The sequence below is a fragment of the Perognathus longimembris genome, chromosome 1, assembly GCF_023159225.1.
Source record: "Perognathus longimembris pacificus isolate PPM17 chromosome 1, ASM2315922v1, whole genome shotgun sequence".
NCBI lineage: Eukaryota > Metazoa > Chordata > Mammalia > Rodentia > Heteromyidae > Perognathus > Perognathus longimembris.
This window is the reverse complement of record NC_063161.1, coordinates 156,195,557-156,214,880: the sequence shown is the minus strand read 5'-3', so window position 1 is coordinate 156,214,880 and position 19,324 is coordinate 156,195,557. Positions and strand designations below refer to the sequence as shown.

The 19,324-nt window shown below is 55.2% G+C and overlaps 2 protein-coding genes across 5 annotated transcripts in view; both read left to right on the top strand.

Annotated features, from left to right (window-relative positions):
* Positions 1 to 13,286, top strand: part of Sh2d3c (SH2 domain containing 3C) — a 32,627-nt gene extending 19,341 nt beyond the window's left edge. The window contains 10 exon segments of the mRNA XM_048343309.1: positions 1,696 to 1,824; positions 2,787 to 3,241; positions 5,015 to 5,139; positions 6,959 to 7,494; positions 9,527 to 9,642; positions 10,399 to 10,570; positions 10,858 to 10,969; positions 11,320 to 11,484; positions 11,487 to 11,525; positions 12,686 to 13,286. Coding sequence (XP_048199266.1) covers positions 1,696 to 1,824; positions 2,787 to 3,241; positions 5,015 to 5,139; positions 6,959 to 7,494; positions 9,527 to 9,642; positions 10,399 to 10,570; positions 10,858 to 10,969; positions 11,320 to 11,484; positions 11,487 to 11,525; positions 12,686 to 12,861 — 2,025 coding nt within the window. The 3' untranslated portion in view covers positions 12,862 to 13,286.
* A 1,894-nt stretch (positions 13,287 to 15,180) lies between these two features.
* Tor2a (torsin family 2 member A) lies at positions 15,181 to 19,249 on the top strand. 4 transcript variants are annotated; one of them, XM_048343363.1, is made up of 5 exons: positions 15,186 to 15,688; positions 16,221 to 16,486; positions 17,178 to 17,353; positions 18,145 to 18,276; positions 18,519 to 18,621. In XM_048343363.1, exons 1-5 carry the CDS (start codon positions 15,529 to 15,531, stop codon positions 18,619 to 18,621), a joined length of 837 nt encoding a protein of 278 aa, XP_048199320.1. In that variant the 5' UTR covers positions 15,186 to 15,528. The 4 variants fall into 4 exon arrangements, with proteins under 4 accessions (XP_048199328.1, XP_048199320.1, XP_048199299.1 ...); XM_048343342.1 differs by having other exon boundaries at positions 15,198 to 15,688; positions 18,145 to 18,272; positions 18,519 to 19,249; XM_048343371.1 differs by lacking the exon at positions 16,221 to 16,486 and having other exon boundaries at positions 15,181 to 15,688; positions 18,145 to 18,272; positions 18,519 to 19,249.
* The last annotated feature ends 75 nt before the right edge of the window (positions 19,250 to 19,324 follow it).

Here is a 19,324-nt window from a genome sequence, read left to right as displayed (position 1 = left end):
AACAGTCTCTTGGATCTCTCTGTCCTGGAGCAGCCTTTTTTTTTTTTTTTTTTTTTTTTTGAGGCCTGGAGTTGGGGGAAGAGAAAGGAAGACATCCTCTCCATTCTCACAGTGGCGAGGGTGCCCACGTGCTAGCTGCGCTGTTCTGAGTGTCCTGGTTGTGGAGTGAGGCAGGCCTTATCATTGTGCCCATTTTCCTGAGGAAGAAGTCAAGGCCCAGATAGCTCATATGGCCCCATCAGCCAAGGTCAGGCTGGGCTGTGTGGTGGGGGTGCCTCTCACTGTGGGGCTCCCTTCTCCTGACTGTATGTAGGAGGCCTCTGGGATTGGGTGACCTCTGGCCTCAGGCCACAGGAACCAGGAAACCATGGGCCAGGAGGGAAGGTCACACCGAGGGTATTAACTTCAGGGAGCAATGCTGGGCTTCCCAGCCGGGCTGCAGTTTCCAGATCGGGTGAGGATCTCTTGAGATGGCGAGGGGCATGGGCCTTGGGAATTGCGATGCACGATGGCCACATCTGTGCAGCCTCTTGCTCCTGTACGTGGCTGCCTCCCGCCCTTGCACTGGGAAGCCCACATTCCAGAATGTATTGCTGGCCATCTGGCTGTCTGTGTCCATGCCCGTGTCTCCCCTCTAGACTCACCTGTAGAAAATCTCCTCCTTATTTTAACATCAAAGTGGTAGTCAAGCACTGCTGGCTCATGTCTGTAATCCTAGCTACTCAAGAGGCTGAGATCTAGCAAGGTGCTGGTGGTTGTAATCCTAGCTACTGAGGAGGCTGAGATCGGAGTATTGAGGTTCAGAGTTGACCCAGGCAGGAAAGTCTGTGAGACTCTTATCTCCAGTTACACAGCAAAAAAAACCAAACAGCCCCCCCCACAAACTCACAAATGGAGGTATGGCTCAAATAGTAGAGTGCTAGTCTTGGGCGAGAAAGCCAAGAGAGAGCACAAGACCCAGAGTTCGAGCCCAGGCTTCTGGCCTGCGAGCTCCCTGCCTGGCTCAGACTGCCTGCCTCCCTTAGAAGAGCCTCGGGCTCTGCCGCTGTCCAGCTCCGTGGTGCTGACTACAGGCAGCTCAGATGCCGCTGTTGTTTGACTTGGAACGCAGTCTGAATGCTTTAGTGGGAACAGTTGAGACTTTGACATTTCCTTTTTCCAGTTGGGATAGGGAACCGTGGGTAGGGCGCTTTTGGGCAGCTCTCTAGTGCTCCAGCATCCCAAGGCAAAAGTTTACCTGAGGTAGAGCGCAGTCAAGAGGGAGGAGCCAGTGCTGGAGGCATATCTCTGTGGTAATAGTGCCTGTTTAGCAAGGGCTAGGCCTTGGGTACCACCAGAAAATAAAAAGAGGGAAGAAGACGAGAGCTTTGTTAGGCACTGGTGGCTCACACCTGTAATTCTAGCTACTCGGGAGGCTGAGATCAGACCATCTTAGTTCCCAGCCAGGCTGGGCAGACAAATCCCAGAGACTTTTTACCTCAGTTAGCTAGCAAAAAGCCGGAAGTCAGGTTATGGCTCAAGTGGTATAGCACCAACCTTTTTTTTTTTTTTTTTTTTAGTTTTTGCTGGTCCCTGAGCCCCTTTGTGCTCAAGGCTAGCTCTCTACCGCTTGAGCCACAGTGCCACCCAAAAGCACAATACACACTCAAACGGAGAGCTTTGAATTGATGCCAACTCTTGCCGTCTCCCATTCAGTTCTCCAAGGAGAAGTACATCCTCGACTCCTCACCAGAGAAACTGCACAAGGAGCTGGAGGAAGAACTGAAGCTCAGCAGCACAGACCTCCGTAGCCATGCCTGGTACCACGGCCGTATCCCCCGAGAGGTGAGCCGGTCCCTGGGCGGGGACCACACACAGCCCTGCCCGGATCCTTCCACATTCCTCATCCAGCCCCAGCCCTGGCTCCCACTGCCAGACAGGTTTTGATCTGCTCCTTGACAGGTTTAATTCAAGAAGGATGGGATTAGGTACAGCTTTGCTGTTTGGGGCTGTGTGACCTTGAAAGACTTGCTCCACATCTCTGAGCCCTAGTGTCCTCATCTATAACATAAAGAGTAATAATCATGATGACGCTAAGGGTTATTGGAAAAGTAAATGAAATAATTCAGGCAGAGTGCCTAACACAGTGTCCAACTCTGGTGACTCAATGAATATTACCGTGACTACTAAGTATTGCTATTGTATTATTATTGAACTATGTGTTATTATCGAACGATGTATCAGCCCCTTGTGGGTTTGGTTAGAGGGTATCCGTCTTTGGAGTACTCAGTTTTGATGGGTTACCTGTTCCTCTTTTCATCTACACTGTGTATCTTGGCCAAACTCTGCCCTGCCAGGCTGGGATGCAGAGCTGGAAGAGGTGGTGGCTTTCCCGGAGGTCTGGGGGTTCAGGCGTAGCGTCAGAGCGTGGGGAGAAAAGTATAGAAGCGGAGAGCTCCACAAAGAGGCAGGCCGGCCCTGAGGGGGGCCCTAGGGAAGGGAGGTGGACTCGGGCAGGACTCGCCAGAGAGAGCAGCCTGAGGAAGATGCAGAGGCTGAGAATGAAGAGATGGGTCTGAGACCCGGGTCTCTATGCTATCCAGGGCCTCACGGCTTCCCATTTATGAACCTCCTGTCCCGGATATGGTCCTGGCTGGTCGTGTTATCCCAGACCCCAGGCTTTAGATGCCAGTTTTCTGGATCGTCTACATCCTGAGTGTGGTCTTGGCATCCCCCGTAACCCTTCGGTGCTCCCTGTAGACTGGATCTGGCCCTCTTCTATCCCTGCCTCCCTTTGCGTCCCGCAGGTCTCTGAGACCCTGGTGCAGCGCAACGGTGACTTCCTCATCCGGGACTCCCTCACTAGTCTGGGGGACTACGTGCTCACGTGCCGCTGGCGCAACCAGGCCTTACACTTCAAGATCAACAAGGTGGTGGTGAAGGCCGGCGAGAGCTACACACACATCCAGTACCTGTTTGAGCAGGAGAGCTTCGACCACGTGCCTGCCCTGGTGCGGTACCACGTGGGCAGCCGCAAGGCGGTGTCTGAGCAGAGCGGGGCCATCATCTACTGCCCGGTCAACCGCACCTTCCCGCTGCGCTACCTCGAGGCCAGCTACGGCCTGGGCCAGGGCGGTGGCAAGGCTGCCAGCCCCTCCAGCCCCTCCGGCTCCAAGGGCAGCCACATGAAACGGCGCAGTGTCACCATGACCGATGGGCTCACCACCGACAAGGTCACGCGCAACGATGGCTGCCCCACCAGGTCAGCCAGGCTCCGTCTGCCCATTTGTCAAATGAGAGTGTGGGGAGGATGGGAGGAGGCTCAGCCCCCTGAGCTGGGAGAGGCTACTCTCCCGAGGCCTGAGTGCAGGCCCAGCAGGAGGCTGTTTCTTGACCACAGGAAGGCAGGGAAGCAGGAATAGGAGGACACAGACCCTGGCTGCCGTCTCCCCCACGCCCATCCTTCCAGCCAAACCTTCATGGTTCCAGCTCTGGAGGGCCTCACTCCAGCGGCCCTCCCTGGTCAAGGGGCAGCTCCCAGGTCTGTCCTGAGCAAGAGGGGCCTGGCCTGTTGCCAGGCTAAGGCAGACACAGAGTAGAGGGCTCTGTGGTTTGAAAAATGCAGCACAGGAAATGAAATACCAGTGACTGTGTGCGCACATGCGCACCAGCACTGGGGCTTGAACTCAGGGCCAGCCAGGGTGTTTGTCCTTAGCCTTTTTGCTCAAGGCTGGTGCTCTACCACTTGAGTCACACCTCATGTGGCTTTTTGCTGGTTCATTGCAGATAAGAGTCTCACAGACTTTCTTGCCTAGGCTGATTTCAAACCCTGATCTTTAGATCTCAGCTTACTGAGCAGCTAGGACTGTGGGCGTGAGCCACCAGTGCCCAGCTCAGAAACAATTGCTGGGCAAGACCCGGCCAAACCCAGGAAAGGGTGGAACAGCTAATATTTGCTGGGTCCTACTGCTCTAGCCCTGTGTAGACTCCCACTCCTCCTGGGAGGGGGGCTCCTTTCCAGCCCCCACTTTATAGTTGCAGAAGAAGGCTTACACAAGGGAAGCCAACAGCTGGAGTGTAGCAGCAACCAGATTTGAACGCAAGCCTCACAGACTCTAAAGCCTGTTTTCTTCATTTTTGCAAACAGCTTCCCTGGCTCTTTGCAGATAGGCTCCCTGTCTCATGTCCCCAGCATTGGTTAGACCCTCATCCCCATCTCCCTGAGCGGGGGTTGGGTGCTGCCAGCCAAGGACTTGATGGATAGGTAAGGCTGGCAGCAGTTGGCTTGGCCTGTGGTGTAGAACCAGTGATGTCAGGATCCGCGGGCCACGCTCACCTGCCAAGACATCCAGAGCACAGACTGCGGGAGCAGCAAGGAGGGCCATATTGGTGGGTCTGGCTCCTTTAGACGCCCCACCCTTCCTGCTAGCCCCATTCTCCAGACAGTTCTCTTGAGTTTTCTGAGCAAGGTTCCTGGGAAAGGGAATAGTTGTGCAGGTTGTGGACTGTGCAAAGGCTTCTGCCCCCAAAGTTGGGGGGAGTGTGCCCTCATGTGCCTGGAGTGTGGACACCATGAAAGGCACCTTGTGCAAGGACCAGCTGAGTTCGGGCTGTGTGCCCTTCCTCTCCCCCTCTGGAGGAGCCTGACTGAGCTGAGCCTGGGCTCAGCAGGGCGGGGGCGGGGGCGGGGGTGGGGGTCCCCACCCTTGTCCTCTGAAGCAGCTCTTGGCTTTGTGAGAGGAGGCTGGGGCTGGAGAGATCAGGGAAATGCAGGGGGTACCAACTCCAAGCCCCCCCCCAGGCTGCACCAGCTGGGGGTGGGGCTAGCAGGCCCATGCTGTCCTGTTGGGCCTTCCTCTCCTAGCTTTTAGGTTTGGTACTTGGCCATTGAGAGAATGGAATCTGACAATTCCCAAGCCTTTCCTGCTTCTGAAGTTCAGAGGGCAGAGGTGTGTGCGGGCCGGGGAGGGGGGATGTCCCAGAAGTGGGCTGAGACCTCTGACCTGCTCCTGCTCATGGCAATGTCTACCCCTAGCACGTCCCTGCCACACCCCCGGGAGTCCATCCGCAACTGTGCCCTGAGTATGGACCAGATTCCTGACCTGCACTCGCCCCTGTCCCCCATCTCCGAGAGCCCCAGCTCCCCAGCCTACAGCACCGGTAAGAGCAACGAGGGGGACAGAAGGCGAGGGCTGTCTTTGATGATCAGTTTCCCAGGTGTTGTCCTGTGTTTCTTCCTCTGTCCTCCGGAACCTAATGGTAGAATGGCTGGTGTGTTCCTTCAGCCCCGTTCACGGGGCCTCCGTTGACTGCCAGACACTGTGCATGAAGTGGGGTTCGGTGTGTGTGCCAAGATCAGTGGTGTCTGCTACCTGCAACAACCCTCAGCTCCACCCCCCCCACCCCCCAGCCAGTTCCTCTGCAGTGATTAGGTTAGGACTTTGCCAGCTTAATGCAGCCTTTGCTGCAAAGGGCTGGCTCAAGCCAGGTTGGCTCTGCCTTGGTTTTGCTTATTTATGTTTGTGCCAGTACCAGGGCTGGAACTCAGGGCCTCTTGCTCAGCTTCCTTGCTCATGGCTGGAGCTCTTACTACTTGAACCATGCTTCCAGCCCAGCATTTTATTGGTAACCTGGAGATGGAACCCTGAGAACTTTTCTGCTTGGACTGGCCTCAAACCAAGATCCTCTAAGTCCCCCAGCCTCCTGAGTGCATTGGGAGCCACTGGTACCCAGATTATTTATTTGTTTATTTTTGTACCTGTATTGGAACTTAAGCTCAGGGTCTGGACCTTGTCTCTTAGCTTTTTTTTGCTCAAGGCTGGCACTTTACCACTTGCGTCATAGCTCTACTTCTGACTTTTTGGTGGTTCATTGAAGAGTCTCACATTCTGCTTGGCTGGCTTTGAATCATGAGCCTCAGACCTCAGCCTCTTGAGTAGCTAGAGTATAGGCGTGAGCTACCAGCACCTGGCTCTTGTTTTTGTGTTTGAGGCACAGTCTGCTATGTCTCTCAGGCTGGCCCTGAATTTGAGATCCTTCTGCCTTAGCCTTCTGTTAGGATTACAGGCCTGTACCACCATGTCCAGCTTCACTTCTGGTTGTGGTTGTTTATTTTTTCCTCACTACTGCAGACTGAACCTGTGGCTTCACATATGCTAGGCAAGCACTAAGACACTGAACTGTATCACCCTTTGAAAGGTGTTTTTGTTTTGTTCTTTGTTGGGTTTTTTTTTCTGGTGTTAGGACATCAGTTCTGTTTTCTTGCTCATGGCTCTTGCCTCTAGGCCCCACCACACCCCTAGTTTATTTATTTGTTTTTGAGATGGGGTCTCACCAGATTGTTTAGTCTGGCCTTGAACTTGTGCTCTTTCTGCCTCAGCCTCCCAAGTACTGGGATTAGAGGTGTGAGCCACCAAACACATCTCGCTTCTGTTTTCTATTTTTTGCTTTTTGTGTTAAATTTTTGCCAATCCTGGGGCTTGAACTCGGGACGTGGGCACTGTTCCCGAGCTTCTTTTGCTCAAGGCTTGAGCCACAGCGCCACTTCCAGCTTTTCCTGTGTATGTGGTGCTGAGGAATCGAACCCAGGGCCTCATGCATGCTAGGCAAGCGCTCTACCACTAAGTCACCTTCACAGCCTTTGTCTCTGATTTATTTTTATGATAGTTTTACTGTGTTTTGACCAGTATGTCCCCAGTGTGTCACCAAATCTGGGCACCGGACACATATCCAGCAAACCATGATTGCTGAAACATTGGGGAATGATGCCACAGGACGTAGTGTTTAGCCTCCTGAGACCTTCTGCAAGTGGTCCGGTGGCTGCCCAGGCGACAGTGGCAGACTGGCAGAGGTGTGCCAGCCCCTGGCACCCAGGGACTTGCAGAGTCAGTCTCCAGAGTGCGGTGGGCCTGCTGGGGGGGGCTACTATCCTCTTGGGGGGAGATTGTGGTAACGAGTCTTCTCGTGTTCCTTTCTGCAGTAACCCGTGTCCACGCCACCCCTGCAGTCCCTTCTGCCACAGCTTCGCCTGCTTCCCCTGCCATCCGCCGCTCCAGCGAGCCCCAGCTGTGTTCTGGAAGTGCTCAGAAGCCTCCTGGGGAGTTGGACAAGGGCTCTCATGCCAGCCCCTCACACACCCTCGGCAAGGCCTCCCCGTCACCATCCGTCAGCAGCTACAGCGACCCGGACTCTGGCCACTACTGCCAACTCCAGCCGCATGCCCGCGGTAGCCGAGACTGGGCAGCAGTGGGCATCACCAGCCAGCAGGCCAGGGGCTATGGGGAGAGGCTAAAGGAGCCATCAGAAAATGGGGCCTCCGAGGGGGACCGGGGCAAGGCCTTCACAGTCCCTGTTGTGGAATCCAGCTCTTCCTTCAACCCAGCCACCTTCCAGTCCCTTCTGATCCCCAAAGACAACCGGCCACTGGAGGTGGGCCTTCTGCGCAAGGTCAAGGAGCTGCTGGCGGAGGTGGACGCCCGGACGCTGGCCCGGCATGTCACCAAGGTTGACTGCTTGGTAGGTGCAGGGTGGGCATTGGGGTGGGGACAGCACCCTGGCCCTCAGCATTTGGGACTAGGAGTCAGGTGGTAAGGGTTGGCTTCCAGATGCCTCCAATCTAATGACGTGAGTGGGCCTGGGTTCTGTTCCCTAGCCAGCCTGTACCTGCTCTGCGACTCAGCTGGTCATTTTGTCACTCTGGGTCTCTTACTTTCTACTTGAAAGAAATGCTACTGGGCACCACGTCTCACACCTGTAAATCCTAGCTACTCAGGAGGCTGAGCGACCTGAGGATCACAGTTCAAAGCCAGTCTGGGCAGACAAATCCAAGAGACTCTGATGTCCAATAATCACTACAAAGCTGGAAGTGGAGGTGTGGCTCAAGTGATCGATGGCCAGCCTTCAGCAAAAAGGAGATCTTGAGTTCAAATTTAAAAAAAAAAAATCCTTAGGCATGGATCAAGTGGCAGAGTTCAGACTTCAATGCTACCAAAAAAAAAATGAAAAATCAAAACACAAGTCCATGTTTGGACGCCCAAACTTACGACCCAGCTACTTAAGAGACAGAGGTAGGAAGACCGTAGCTGGAATCTAGCTTGTGCAAAAAGTGCAATGCCCTATCTGAAAAATGAAAGCAAAAACACCAGGGGTTTCCTTGCTTGCCAGTGTGAGGCCCCGAGTGCAAACCTCAAGTTCAGCAGAACAAGACAAAATAACAACAACAAAGGGAGACGGAAGCAGGAGTATTACTGGCTATAGAGTGAGTTTGAGGCCAGACCGGACTACTGAGCAAGACTATCTCATTTTTTTTAAGAGGCACAAACCAAGATATTCAAATATCCTCTAGGTGTCGGTATGGCACAAGAACTTGGCAGAGCTGAGCCCCGGTGGAGTTTGGCACTGGGGTGGGGTGTGGGATATCCACAGTGTCCTGGAGCCAGCCTGCTCAAAGTTAGTGGGCTCCCCGCCCCCACGCCCTCTAGTGGACAAACAAGCAAACAGTCCCTCAGCCCATACACTGTCCGTGCCCAGGGCCTTTGCTTAAACTGGAGGAAACTTTGACCGTCTAAGGACCCCCAGTTTTCTCTGTGCCTCAGTTTCTCCCTCTGTAGTTTAGGGTGCCCACACTGGTCTAAGATCTCAGAAGTGAGAAAAAAAGACAAGGCAGAGATGTCTCTTCATGACTAGCTCTGGGCAGGAAGGGAGATCACTCTATCCTAGCCCCCATGTGTGTGGTTAGGCAAGTCTGTTTTCCCTTGGCCTCAGGTTTGCCCTCTTTTTTTTTTTTTTTTTTTTTTTGGTACACACACAAAAAAAGTCCTGGTTCTGGGGCTTGAACTCAGGGCCTGGGAGATGTCCTTAAGGTTTTTTGCTCAAGGCTAGCATTCTACCACTTGAGCCACAGATATATTGCCAGATTTTTAATAGGAGATAAGAGTCTTATAGACTTTCCTGGCCAAGTTGACTTCAAACTGTGATCCTTAGATCTCAGCCTCCTGAGTAGCTAGACTACAGGTGTGACCCACCAGTGCCCAGCTGCCCTCTTGAATAAGGGCATTTGGGTCCTTGGTCTTTTTTTTTTTTTCTTGGCCAGTCCTGGTCCTTGAACTCAGGGCCTGAGCACTGTCCCTGGCTTCTTTTTGCTCAAGGCTAGCACTCTGCCACTTGAGCCACAGCGCCACTTCAGGCCATTTTCTGTATATGTGGTGCTGGGGAATCGAACCCAGGGCTTCATGTATATGAGGCCAGCACTCTTGCCACTAGGTCATGTCCCCAGCCCCTGGTCCTTGGTCTTCAAGTGAGTATTTAACATGTCAGGCACCTCTGAGCCGTTTCCTGTTGTCCCCCATTTCACAGATGGGCAAACTGAGGCTTGTTTAGAAAGGTAGTCACTTGTTTTGTGTCAGAAAGTTAGTAGAAGAAGTGCTGGGATTCAAACCTGGCATCCCAGCCTGGCTACCCTCCTAGGAAAACAAAAACCTCTCTGACTCCCAGCTGGCTTGGACCAGCCCTGACAGGAAATTAATCAGCCCTCTGGGTGTCCTTGCAGGTTGCTAGGATACTGGGCGTTACCAAGGAGATGCAGACCCTAATGGGAGTCCGCTGGGGCATGGAGCTGCTCACCCTCCCCCATGGCCGGCAGCTTCGATTAGACCTGCTGGAAAGGTAAGGCAAGCACCTGCTGCTGGTGGCTAGCATTGAAGGAAGGAGCCCTGGGCTGCCTCAGTTTCCTTGGCTGTGGCAGTGTAGCCAATCTCGCAATCTCCTAGCCCTGCTAAGGTTTGGCTAGACCTCATCCCGTTAGCCAATCACATCTCATCCAACTGAAAGCAATATGGTATCTCCAAGACTTTTTATCTCTGGGGTTTGCTTTTTGCATCTCTCTTCCCCATCAACTTTGGCCCCGCCCACAGTTCTCAGCCTGTTTGGTGTGTGTGTGTGTGTGTGTGTGTGTGTGTGTGTGTGTGTGTGTGTGTGTCATGGACTGGTTCTTGGCTTGAACTCCAGCCAGAGTTCTTCACTCAAGGTTGTGGCAGTCTGCGACTTGAGCCACAGCCCCACTTGCAGCTTTTTGGTGGTTCATCGGAGATAAGAATCTCAGGCTTTTGTGCTCAGGCTGCCTTTGAACCACCATCCTCAGATCCCAGCTTCCTGAGTAGCTAGGAACACGGGTGGGGAGCCACCAGCACCTGGCTTGTTGTCTTTTGCTTGTTTTGCTTTCAATCTTAACGCGACTCTGCTGGGCGAACTTCACTGGACAATCATAAGCCCCATCAGAGCATCCTTGTTCCGCCTTTAAGTTTTTCTGACCAATCAAAAGCCCTTAACCTCTTTCCCTGGCCTGGCCACTGGCTACCCCTTCTGACCCGTCCCTCCCCCCTCGCCCCCTTGACCCGCCCCTCTCGCCGGCTGCGCCCACAGGTTCCACACCATGTCCATCATGCTGGCCGTGGACATCCTGGGCTGCACGGGCTCCGCGGAGGAGCGGGCGGCGCTGCTGCACAAAACCATCCAGCTGGCGGCCGAGCTCAGAGGCACCATGGGCAACATGTTCAGCTTCGCAGCGGTGATGGGCGCCCTGGACATGGCCCAGGTACGGGGGAGGGCGGGGAGCCCCCCCCCCCCACTCCACTCCAGCGCCCCGAAGAGCCCTGGGGCCGTCCGAGTGACAGAGCCGCTGCCTTGCAAGCTCTGTGCCCTGAGTTCAAAACCCAGCACCCCCTGCCCCTCCACCCCCCCAGTGTTGGAGTCAGAGAAGAATTGAGTTTTCCAAGTATATCGATCAAGGCCAATTTCGTCCCCTTCTCTGGGCCTCAGTGGTGACTGAGCCGGCAGCCCGTGCCTTGGCTTGGCTGGGCTCTCACGGTGTGGTCTCCCCAGATTTCCCGGCTGGAGCAGACATGGGTGACGCTGCGACAGCGCTACACGGAGGGTGCTCTCCTGTACGAGAAGAAGCTGAAGCCTTTCCTCAAGAGCCTCAATGAGGGCAAAGGTACTCCACCCACCCTCCTTCCCGAGAGGCCGCAGGCAGGTTGCAGCCCTCTGGGCTAGCAGACCCTCCCCAGCGTGGAGGGGGAGGAGAGCTGGATTAAGTTCACTCTCTTACACCGGTGTAAACCAGGCCCAGTTCCAGGCTTAGCCTGCGCTGAGTTTATCCAGGGAATCGAACAGGGAGGGTTAATCAATCCCAGGAGCCAGGATCCCGTGGTAGGGCTTGCTCTGGGAGAGCCCAGGCAGATCCCTCTGCTCTCCTGCCCCCCAGCTTCAGGCCTGCAGGGTCCTCTCCAGGGTCTGTTAAGCGTTTCTCCGTTGTCCTTCCCTCCCCCTCCCCCTCCCCCACAGAAGGCCCCCCACTGAGCAACACCACCTTCCCCCACATCCTGCCACTCATCAGTCTGCTGGAGTGTGACTCGGCCCCCGCCGAAGGCCCCGAGCCCTGGGGCAGCACGGAGCACGGCGTGGAGGTGGTTCTGGCTCACCTCGAGGCCGCCCGCACGGTGGCGCACCACGGGGCCTCTACCACACCAACGCCGAAGTCAAGCTGCAGGGTGAGTGGCCATGACATCTTGGGGGGGGGTCCTGTTCTCCTCCAGGGTTTCCTCTCCCTCCACCTTTCTCATCCCTCCGCCCTGGCCTCTTCTCCTGGCTCTCTTCTCTCGCCTCTACTTCAACAAGCAGTTGTTGGCCAAGGTGTCAGGTGAGGTGGGCTGACCCAGCCATGAATGAGGCAGAGCCACTTAGCTGTGTGTCTGAGCCTGGCTGGGCCTCACTGTCCTCACCTGGGAAGAGGGCATCTGATCGGCCTTCTTCCCAAGGCTGTTGGGAAAGGTGCCCGGCTCAGGCCCAGGGCCCTGGTGTGGCGAGACCTGCCCAGTCAATCGGGAGTTCGATCTAGTGGGACACGGAACTCCTTCTCCAGAAAGGAGCAGAGAGAAAAGGGCTTGAGACTACCTCTCTTTTACTTTCTTCTGCAAATGTAAGCCACAAAAGTCCACCGGACGAGCTGGGGATATGGCCTAGTGGCAAGAGTGCCTGCCTCGTATACATGAGGCCCTGGGTTCGATTCCCCAGCACCACATATACAGAAAATGGCCAGAAGGGGCGCTGTGGCTCAAGTGGCAGAGTGCTAGCCTTGAGCAAAAGGAAGCCAGGGACAGTGCTCAGGCCCTGAGTCCAGTCCCCAGGACTGGCAAAAAAAAAAAAAAGTCCACCCGAGACAGAAATTACAATAGAGCAAAAATAAGAGTCAAAGCCAAGTACTGGTGGTGTATGCTTGTAATCCTAGCTACTTTGGAGGCTGGGATCGGAGGACTGAGGTTCAAAACCAGACCGGGCAGAAAACTCTGTGAGAAAAGCTCTTCCCCAAATATTAACATTAACGTGTTCTTTCCTGAGGCTGAGGATGTAGCTCTGTAGTAGAGCACTTGTCTCGTGTGCAAGAAGCCCTGGGTTCCGTCCCCAGCAACACTTGCAGCAATTATTGTCTCCGTCTTTTTTCAAATTGTACGTTACAGATAGTTGAAGAGAGACTAGATGCTCATTTGTACAGACATGTTTATCAACAGACCGAATCTCTGGCAGAATGAAGGAAAGGAGCCTGGGAGAGTGTGGGGGGGGGGTCCCGGGAGTCTGTGGGGGCTCTGAGTGGGAGCCCCAGCCTCCCTAGCTGGAATTGTTCCCTAACCCTGTACCTGCCTCCGGCTTTCAGGGTTCCAGGCCCGGCCGGAGCTCCTGGAGGTGTTCAGCACCGAGTTCCAGATGCGCCTCCTCTGGGGCAGCGTAGGCGCCAACAGCAGCCAAGCCCGGCGCTATGAGAAGTTCGACAAGGTCCTCACCGCGCTGTCCCACAAGCTGGAGCCTGCCGTCCGCTCCAGCGAGCTGTGACCCTCGGCCCCCTTTCCCCTCTGCAGCCTCAGGCAGCCTGGGGGTGGGGGGGCCGAGGCCTTTTCCCCAGAGCACCCCAGGGACACTGTGATCAGCCCACGAATGTTCTGGGTTCAACTCCAGGATCTCCTTGCACCTCCAGGGTCCTGGGTGGACTCTTGGCTCCGTCCCTTGGACACACCCTTCTGAGTCTTCAGGAAGGACAGGACCCCTAACCCTCCCCCACCAGCTTCTGCAGTCCCCTCTTTCTGCGAGGCCCCCTGTTTTTGAGCCATGAGAAGGCCCCATGCCTCCTCTTCCTTCTCCAGGCATCTGCACATTGGCACCAAGGCCTCCATCTTGCTACTGTAAATAAGTCTGTTCTGTAAATAGATGTACAGAAGCCATGCCTTTTCTTTCATACAATAAACTTTTATGACTCTTTCTTCGGTTGTCCAGGGAAGAAAGGAGCACTTTTTTTCTCAGGGAAAAGGTGGAAAACTTGGGCTTGGTAGGAGGACTCAAATGATGGGGCACTTGCCTAGCCAGAATGAGGCCCAGAGTTCAAACCCTAGTATCACCAGAAAAAAAAAAAAAGATGAAAAAGTATTCAACAAATACCTGGGTTTTCCAGACCAGATTATGCCAAGAGCCAGGGTCATGGTAGGTACAATCCCCAGGCCTGTTTCTGAAGAGCTCAAAGGACAGGGGTGAGCAGACAGCCGATTCCACCCACTGGAAGGACTGTCCTGTCCTTCTCTCCTCCTGGCTCACGCCTGCCCCGGGAAGCCACAGTGCTGGTTCTCACACATACAGCCCAAAAGCCGAGGTGTTTCTGGTGGAAGAGCTATTGAAAATCTTGGATCCCAACTGTCCTTTGGCAAAACAGATCTAGAGAAGAGACTTTTCCCAGGTCACAGTGGGAGAACGTGGAGGCGAATACAACCTGACTGTCCTGGTCTACAGTTCTTTTTATTCCCCTCAGTAGTGGGAACTACTAGCTGGGTATGGTGGCTCACATCTGTAATCCTAGCTACTCAGGAGGCTGAGATCTGAGGATCACAGTTTGAAGCCAGCCAGGAAAGTCCAAGAGACTCTTATCGCTAGTTAATCAGCAAAACGCCAGAGATGTAGCTGTGGCTCAAGTGGTAGAGTTCTAGCCTTGAGCAGAGTGAAAGCCTGAAGCCCTGAGTTCAAGCCCCAGTATGAACACCATACACACACACACACACACACACACACACACACTCCAAGACTTCTGAGGTGGTATTTCAAAGCCTGAGATAGATTGTCTCTCTCTCTCTCTCTCTCTCTCTCTCTCTCTCTCTCTCTCTCTCTCTCTCTCTCTCTCTCTCCCTCCCTCTCTCTCTCTCTGCTGTGTGTCCGTAATGTTGGGGTGAGTAGGGAAAGGATCTTTGACGTTGGGCCAAAGGAAGGCTGCCAGGAGAAGGTGGGAGAGGTAGAAGTGGACAATGAAGGGGCTGGGAATATGGCCTAGTGGCAAGAGTGCTTACCTCAGGGCTAGGATGTAGCTCAGTGGCAAAGCGCTTGCCTAGCAAGTGCAACGTCCTGGGTTCGATCCCCAGTACCAAAAAAGAAAAGACAAAAAAAAAAAAAAGTGCTTACCTCGTATACATGAAGCCCTGGGTTCGATTCCCCAGCACCACATATATAGAAAATGGCCAGAAGTGGCGCTGTGGCTCAAGTGGTAGAGTGCTAGCCTTGAGCAAAAAGAAGCCAGGGACAGTGCTCAGGCCATGAGTTCAAGGCCCAGGACTGGCCAAAAAAAAAAAAAAAAAGAAGTGGACAGTGAATCAACATGATCCCAAGCCAAGCTGGGAGACCCAAGGGCTTGTACATTTGAGGCGTCTGCCTCTGAACCCTTTGACTTTGAGGTTAAGGATGTATGACATGGCGTGTTAAGTCTTTGGCAGCAGCCAGACACGGGTTTAGTTCTGTCGTTTACTTGCTGGGGGATCTTGAAGAAGAAACTTGATCTTTTGGGCCCCAAATTCGATAAAGAATGGAACCTGTCTCCTGGGACCGATTAAAGCCTTTAGTGTGTAGAAGCTGCAGCAGGTAAGACCCACCATAGTTCACACTTAATGGACAGACAAAAATAATTTGATTACTTTTGGAGCTAAAATACTTTATGCACCTGCATCTCATTGAAATATCACCATGTCTCTGTATGGTAGATACTATTAGAATACCGGATGTGTAAGTCTCTCAATGCTAATAACCAAAGGTGCTCATCCAAAAGCTGTATCTAAGTGAACCCTTTTGCCACACAGAAGGAAAAAAAAAAAGCACATTGACAAAAGCGCTTTGAGAGATGTAGGATTCCGTGCAAGTTTTTATTACAACTGTTACGTCACCCTTTGTGGTTGTACTCCTTTATTTTTTCTGAGCTAAGGTGATGGTCCCTGGTTACCGTGTCCATGGAAACAAGGCCCACCGTCTAGGATTGGGTGGCTCTCGGGCGCCCGCTGGAGGCCACCCGGTGTTACTGCTGTGCGAGGTCGAGCCGGCCTTTGAGAAGCACGGGAGGGAGAGCCCTGAGTGGCAGGGCCGAGCGCTGAGTGGCAGTGCGGTGGGCGTGGCCTCGACGGAGCAGTGCACGCTGGGAGTTGTAGTTCTCGAGTCGAGGCGGTGGGCGTCTCCTCACGGAGCTCGGGCCTCTCCCGAATGGCGGCTGCGACGCGCGGCTGCCGGCCCTGGGGCTCGTTCCTCGGGTTCCTCGGGCTCCTCGGGCTGTTCTCAGCTGCGGCCGCCGCCTGGGACTTGGTTTCGCTGCGCTGCAACTTCGGCTCCTTCTGCGAGTGCGACTTCCGGCCGGACTTGCCAGGTGAAGGGCCGCGGGCGGGCGGGCGGGCGGGCGCGGAGCCGGGCCCTGGGCTCGATGGATGGGGGCGGGCAGGCCCCTTAGTCTGGCCCGGGCCGGAAGCGGGCCCAGCCCCCGGAGGGAACGGGCGGAGAGCCTGGATCTGGGGATTGGCCCGTTGGGGGGGGTCCCAGGACAGGGGCCTCTGGCGGCCGGCAGGGTCCCGGGGGTGGGAGTTTCAGGCGCCCTGGCCGGGGAGTAGCGGGGGGCGGGGAGGGGGGGCGGGGAAGCTGCCTCGACGGTCGCAGGGCGGGACCCTGTTGACAGCCCGCGCTCGCGCCGCCCCGGCGCGATCTGGAAATCCGCCTGGTGGGGGCGCTGCCGAGCTCCGCGGGCGCACGCCCCGTCCATGCCGGGGCAAACGTCCCAGACACCAGAGGGCCCCAGACCGGATTCCGGACATGATCCTCCCCCCCACCCCCTCCAAACCTCCTCCTGTCTTCCTGTTGAAGCCGCAAGTGGCTTCAGCCCTGGCACTGTCCTTCTCTGGCCCTAGGCTTGGAGTGTGACCTGGCTCAGCACCTGGCCGGCCAGCACCTGGCCAAAGCCCTGGTGGTGAAGTCTTTGAAGGCCTTCCTGCAGGATCCCTCCCCTGCCAAGCCGCTGGTCCTCTCCCTGCACGGCTGGACGGGCACCGGCAAGTCCTATGTCAGCTCCCTGCTGGCACGCTACCTCTTCCGGGGTGGCCTCCGCAGCTCCCACGTGCACCATTTTTCCCCCATTATACACTTCCCACACCCCAGCCACATCGAACGCTACAAGGTAGGCTGAGCATGCCCTGCATATCCTTTCGCCTGCATCATGGTGTGATAGACCCTGAGAGATGAGCCCAGAGAAGGGAGTCCCTCGTGCTCAGATCACGAAGCCCTCTGGATACCTTCCGAAACAGAGCTTGGGGCAGTGCCATTCTACCTGGCAGGGACTTCTCTCTCTTTGGTGTGTCTTTGGGGTAGGGGTGGGGTGAGGTAGTGGTACCTTCTGGCCAGAGTTGTTGAGAAGGCTGGGATTATACAATTACAGATGCTACTTGTTGAGCATCCATGTTTATCACTCTATCATCATCTCCCTGTGGGGTTCCATTTGGGGCGCAGAGGAAGCATTTACTAAAATACCACCTTTGACTGCTGCTGTTGTCGAGGCTGGCGTGTTTTAGCTGTCAGCACTGTTGAGCAGGTTCAGGGATAGGAGGGATCCTTTCCTTGTCACGGAAGCAGTCACGGAAGGAGCTTGAGCAGAGAGGTGGGCATATGGGTTTGTGTGCCAGGCTGTGGGGTCTTGGGAAAGCCTGTGCCCCTCTCTGAGCCAGCCTTTTACCATCAGTCTCATTAAGGGTTTAGTGCTCTTAGGAAAGCATATTTCCCTGGGAAGGAGATGGTTTCTTGATGTGGGAAGAAGTTAGGGGGTTGGCGGAATATCTCTGGCCCCTCCTGGAACTCTTGCCTCTTCTCCATAGAAAGATCTTAAGAGCTGGGTCCAGGGGAACCTCACTGCCTGCGGCCGTTCCCTCTTCCTCTTTGATGAGATGGATAAGCTGCCCCCTGGCCTGATGGAGGTCCTGCGACCATTCCTGAGCTCCTCCTGGGTTGTGTATGGCACCAACTATCGCAAAGCCATCTTCATCTTCATCAGGTGGGAGCTGCTGGCCATGGGAAGGAGGGGGGAAGACACTTGTCAGAAGGGCAGCAGGAGACCCTTGGGAAAGGAGCAGCAAGAAGACACATGTCAGCTAGTCTTTGCCTCTGCTCCCAACAGAAGTGGAGGCCTTCCCCAGCCCCTCAACTCTCACTAGTGGTGATTATTCTCAAAGCTATTCTGGGTGCCTCACCAGAGGGGACCCCCGGTTGGTCAAGAATCCATTTGTGCTAAGGGCTCAAAACTGTAATCCTACTCAGAAGGTCGAGTTCTGAGGATCATGGTTTGAAGCCAGCCTGGGCAGGAAAGTCTGTGAGATTCTTATCTCCAGTTAACCAGTAAAAAGTAGAAAGCAGAGCTGTAGCTCAAGTGGTAGAGCACTAGCCTGTGTGTGGGGGAAAAACAAAACAAAACCGAATTGTGGTCAGGAGGACACTGCCTGGGGACTGGGGCCTGAGCTCTGAATCCTCAGTTCTAGCTGTGTGCCTTCTGAAACAGCTTCTCTGAGTGTCTGCCTCTTCTGAACAGCTGTGCTGATGTTAATGCCCCATTGTCCTCTGGTGGGCTAGCCGGAAGAAAGTCAATTAAGGGACACACAAGTCCAGTGCTGACTGAAGTTCACCACATGTGCACAAGCCACAGGGTCCTGTTGACACATGCGCGCCTGGAGGGGAGGGCAGTGTTCTCTGTGCTTTGGCTCTTGCCACACTGAGCTGAGCTCGCAGGTCTGATTAGGTGCCCTGGGGCAGCCAGGGCTGATTCTCAGCCTGGGTCCTCCATGATTTCAGCAACACTGGTGGTGACCAAATCAACCAGGTGGTTCTGGAGGCATGGCGCAGCCGCAGGGAACGGGAGGAGATCGGCCTGCAGGAGCTGGAGCCCGCCATCTCCCGGGCTGTGCTGGACAACCCACACCGTGAGTTGGCTCGGGGAGCCCGCCAGGGTGGCCTCGCGCCCAGACTCAACGGGCCGGACTTACTGGGGTGGGCCGTGTTTGTGGGAGTCTGCAGCTTTGACATCTGGCCCTGCAGTTCTGAGCCCAGGCTTCAGTGCCCCCAGAATTATACAGCCCCGAGCCTGTGCCACGCCACGCCGCCACTTGGGTTGTGGGCTTCTCCCCATTTGAGGAGCATGTGTGTATGTGTCTCCCTTCCCCTCCTAGATGGCTTCTGGCGCTCGGGCATCCTGGAGGAACACCTGCTGGACGCCATAGTGCCCTTCCTCCCGCTCCAGAGGCATCACGTAAGGCACTGCGTGCTCAATGAGCTGGCCCAGCTGGGCGTGGAGCCCCGGGAAGAGGTAGTCCAGGCCGTGTTGGACAGTGCCACCTTCTTCCCCGAGGACGAGCAGCTCTTCTCCTCCAATGGCTGCAAAACTGTGGCCTCCCGGATCGCCTTCTTCCTCTGACGCTCGGGGCATCCTTGCCTCCTCTGTCTGGCCAAGCCACGCAGGAAAGCCCTTGTCCTGAGCTTGCTGGCCAGTGGGACCCAGGGTAAAAAGTCAAGAGCGCTGGCCAAGCCAAGGACAGAGGGCCCAAGGACCTGGCCTCTTACCTGGTGAGAGGCACTTTGGCCTTTGCTGCCTTCCCCGTGGAACCCTGGTCACCCCAGAACCTCAACTGAGCCTTGACCTGCAGCCTCCCTGCAGCCTGAGCCTTCTTCACATGAATTGTAACTCAGGGACCGAGTCTCATGGCTGCCCCCTCCATTCTGGGCTGTGTCCCCCGCCCCCTCCCCACTCCCATCCACAGCCCAGGTCTCAGTATCACGTCAGGCTGAGACTTCACAGTTTCCAGGAATGGAGGGACGCGAGCTGACTCCTGGCCTGCATTTGGATGTTTTTAATCTTGTAAAAGAAGAGAACAAGTGTAATAAACCTAGCCGTGGGATCAGAGGAATGTTGGCTGGGGTCTCTCTGCCCCCAGAAAAGAGCAGCTTGGCTAAGGGCCAGCATGTTGGGCTAAGTCTG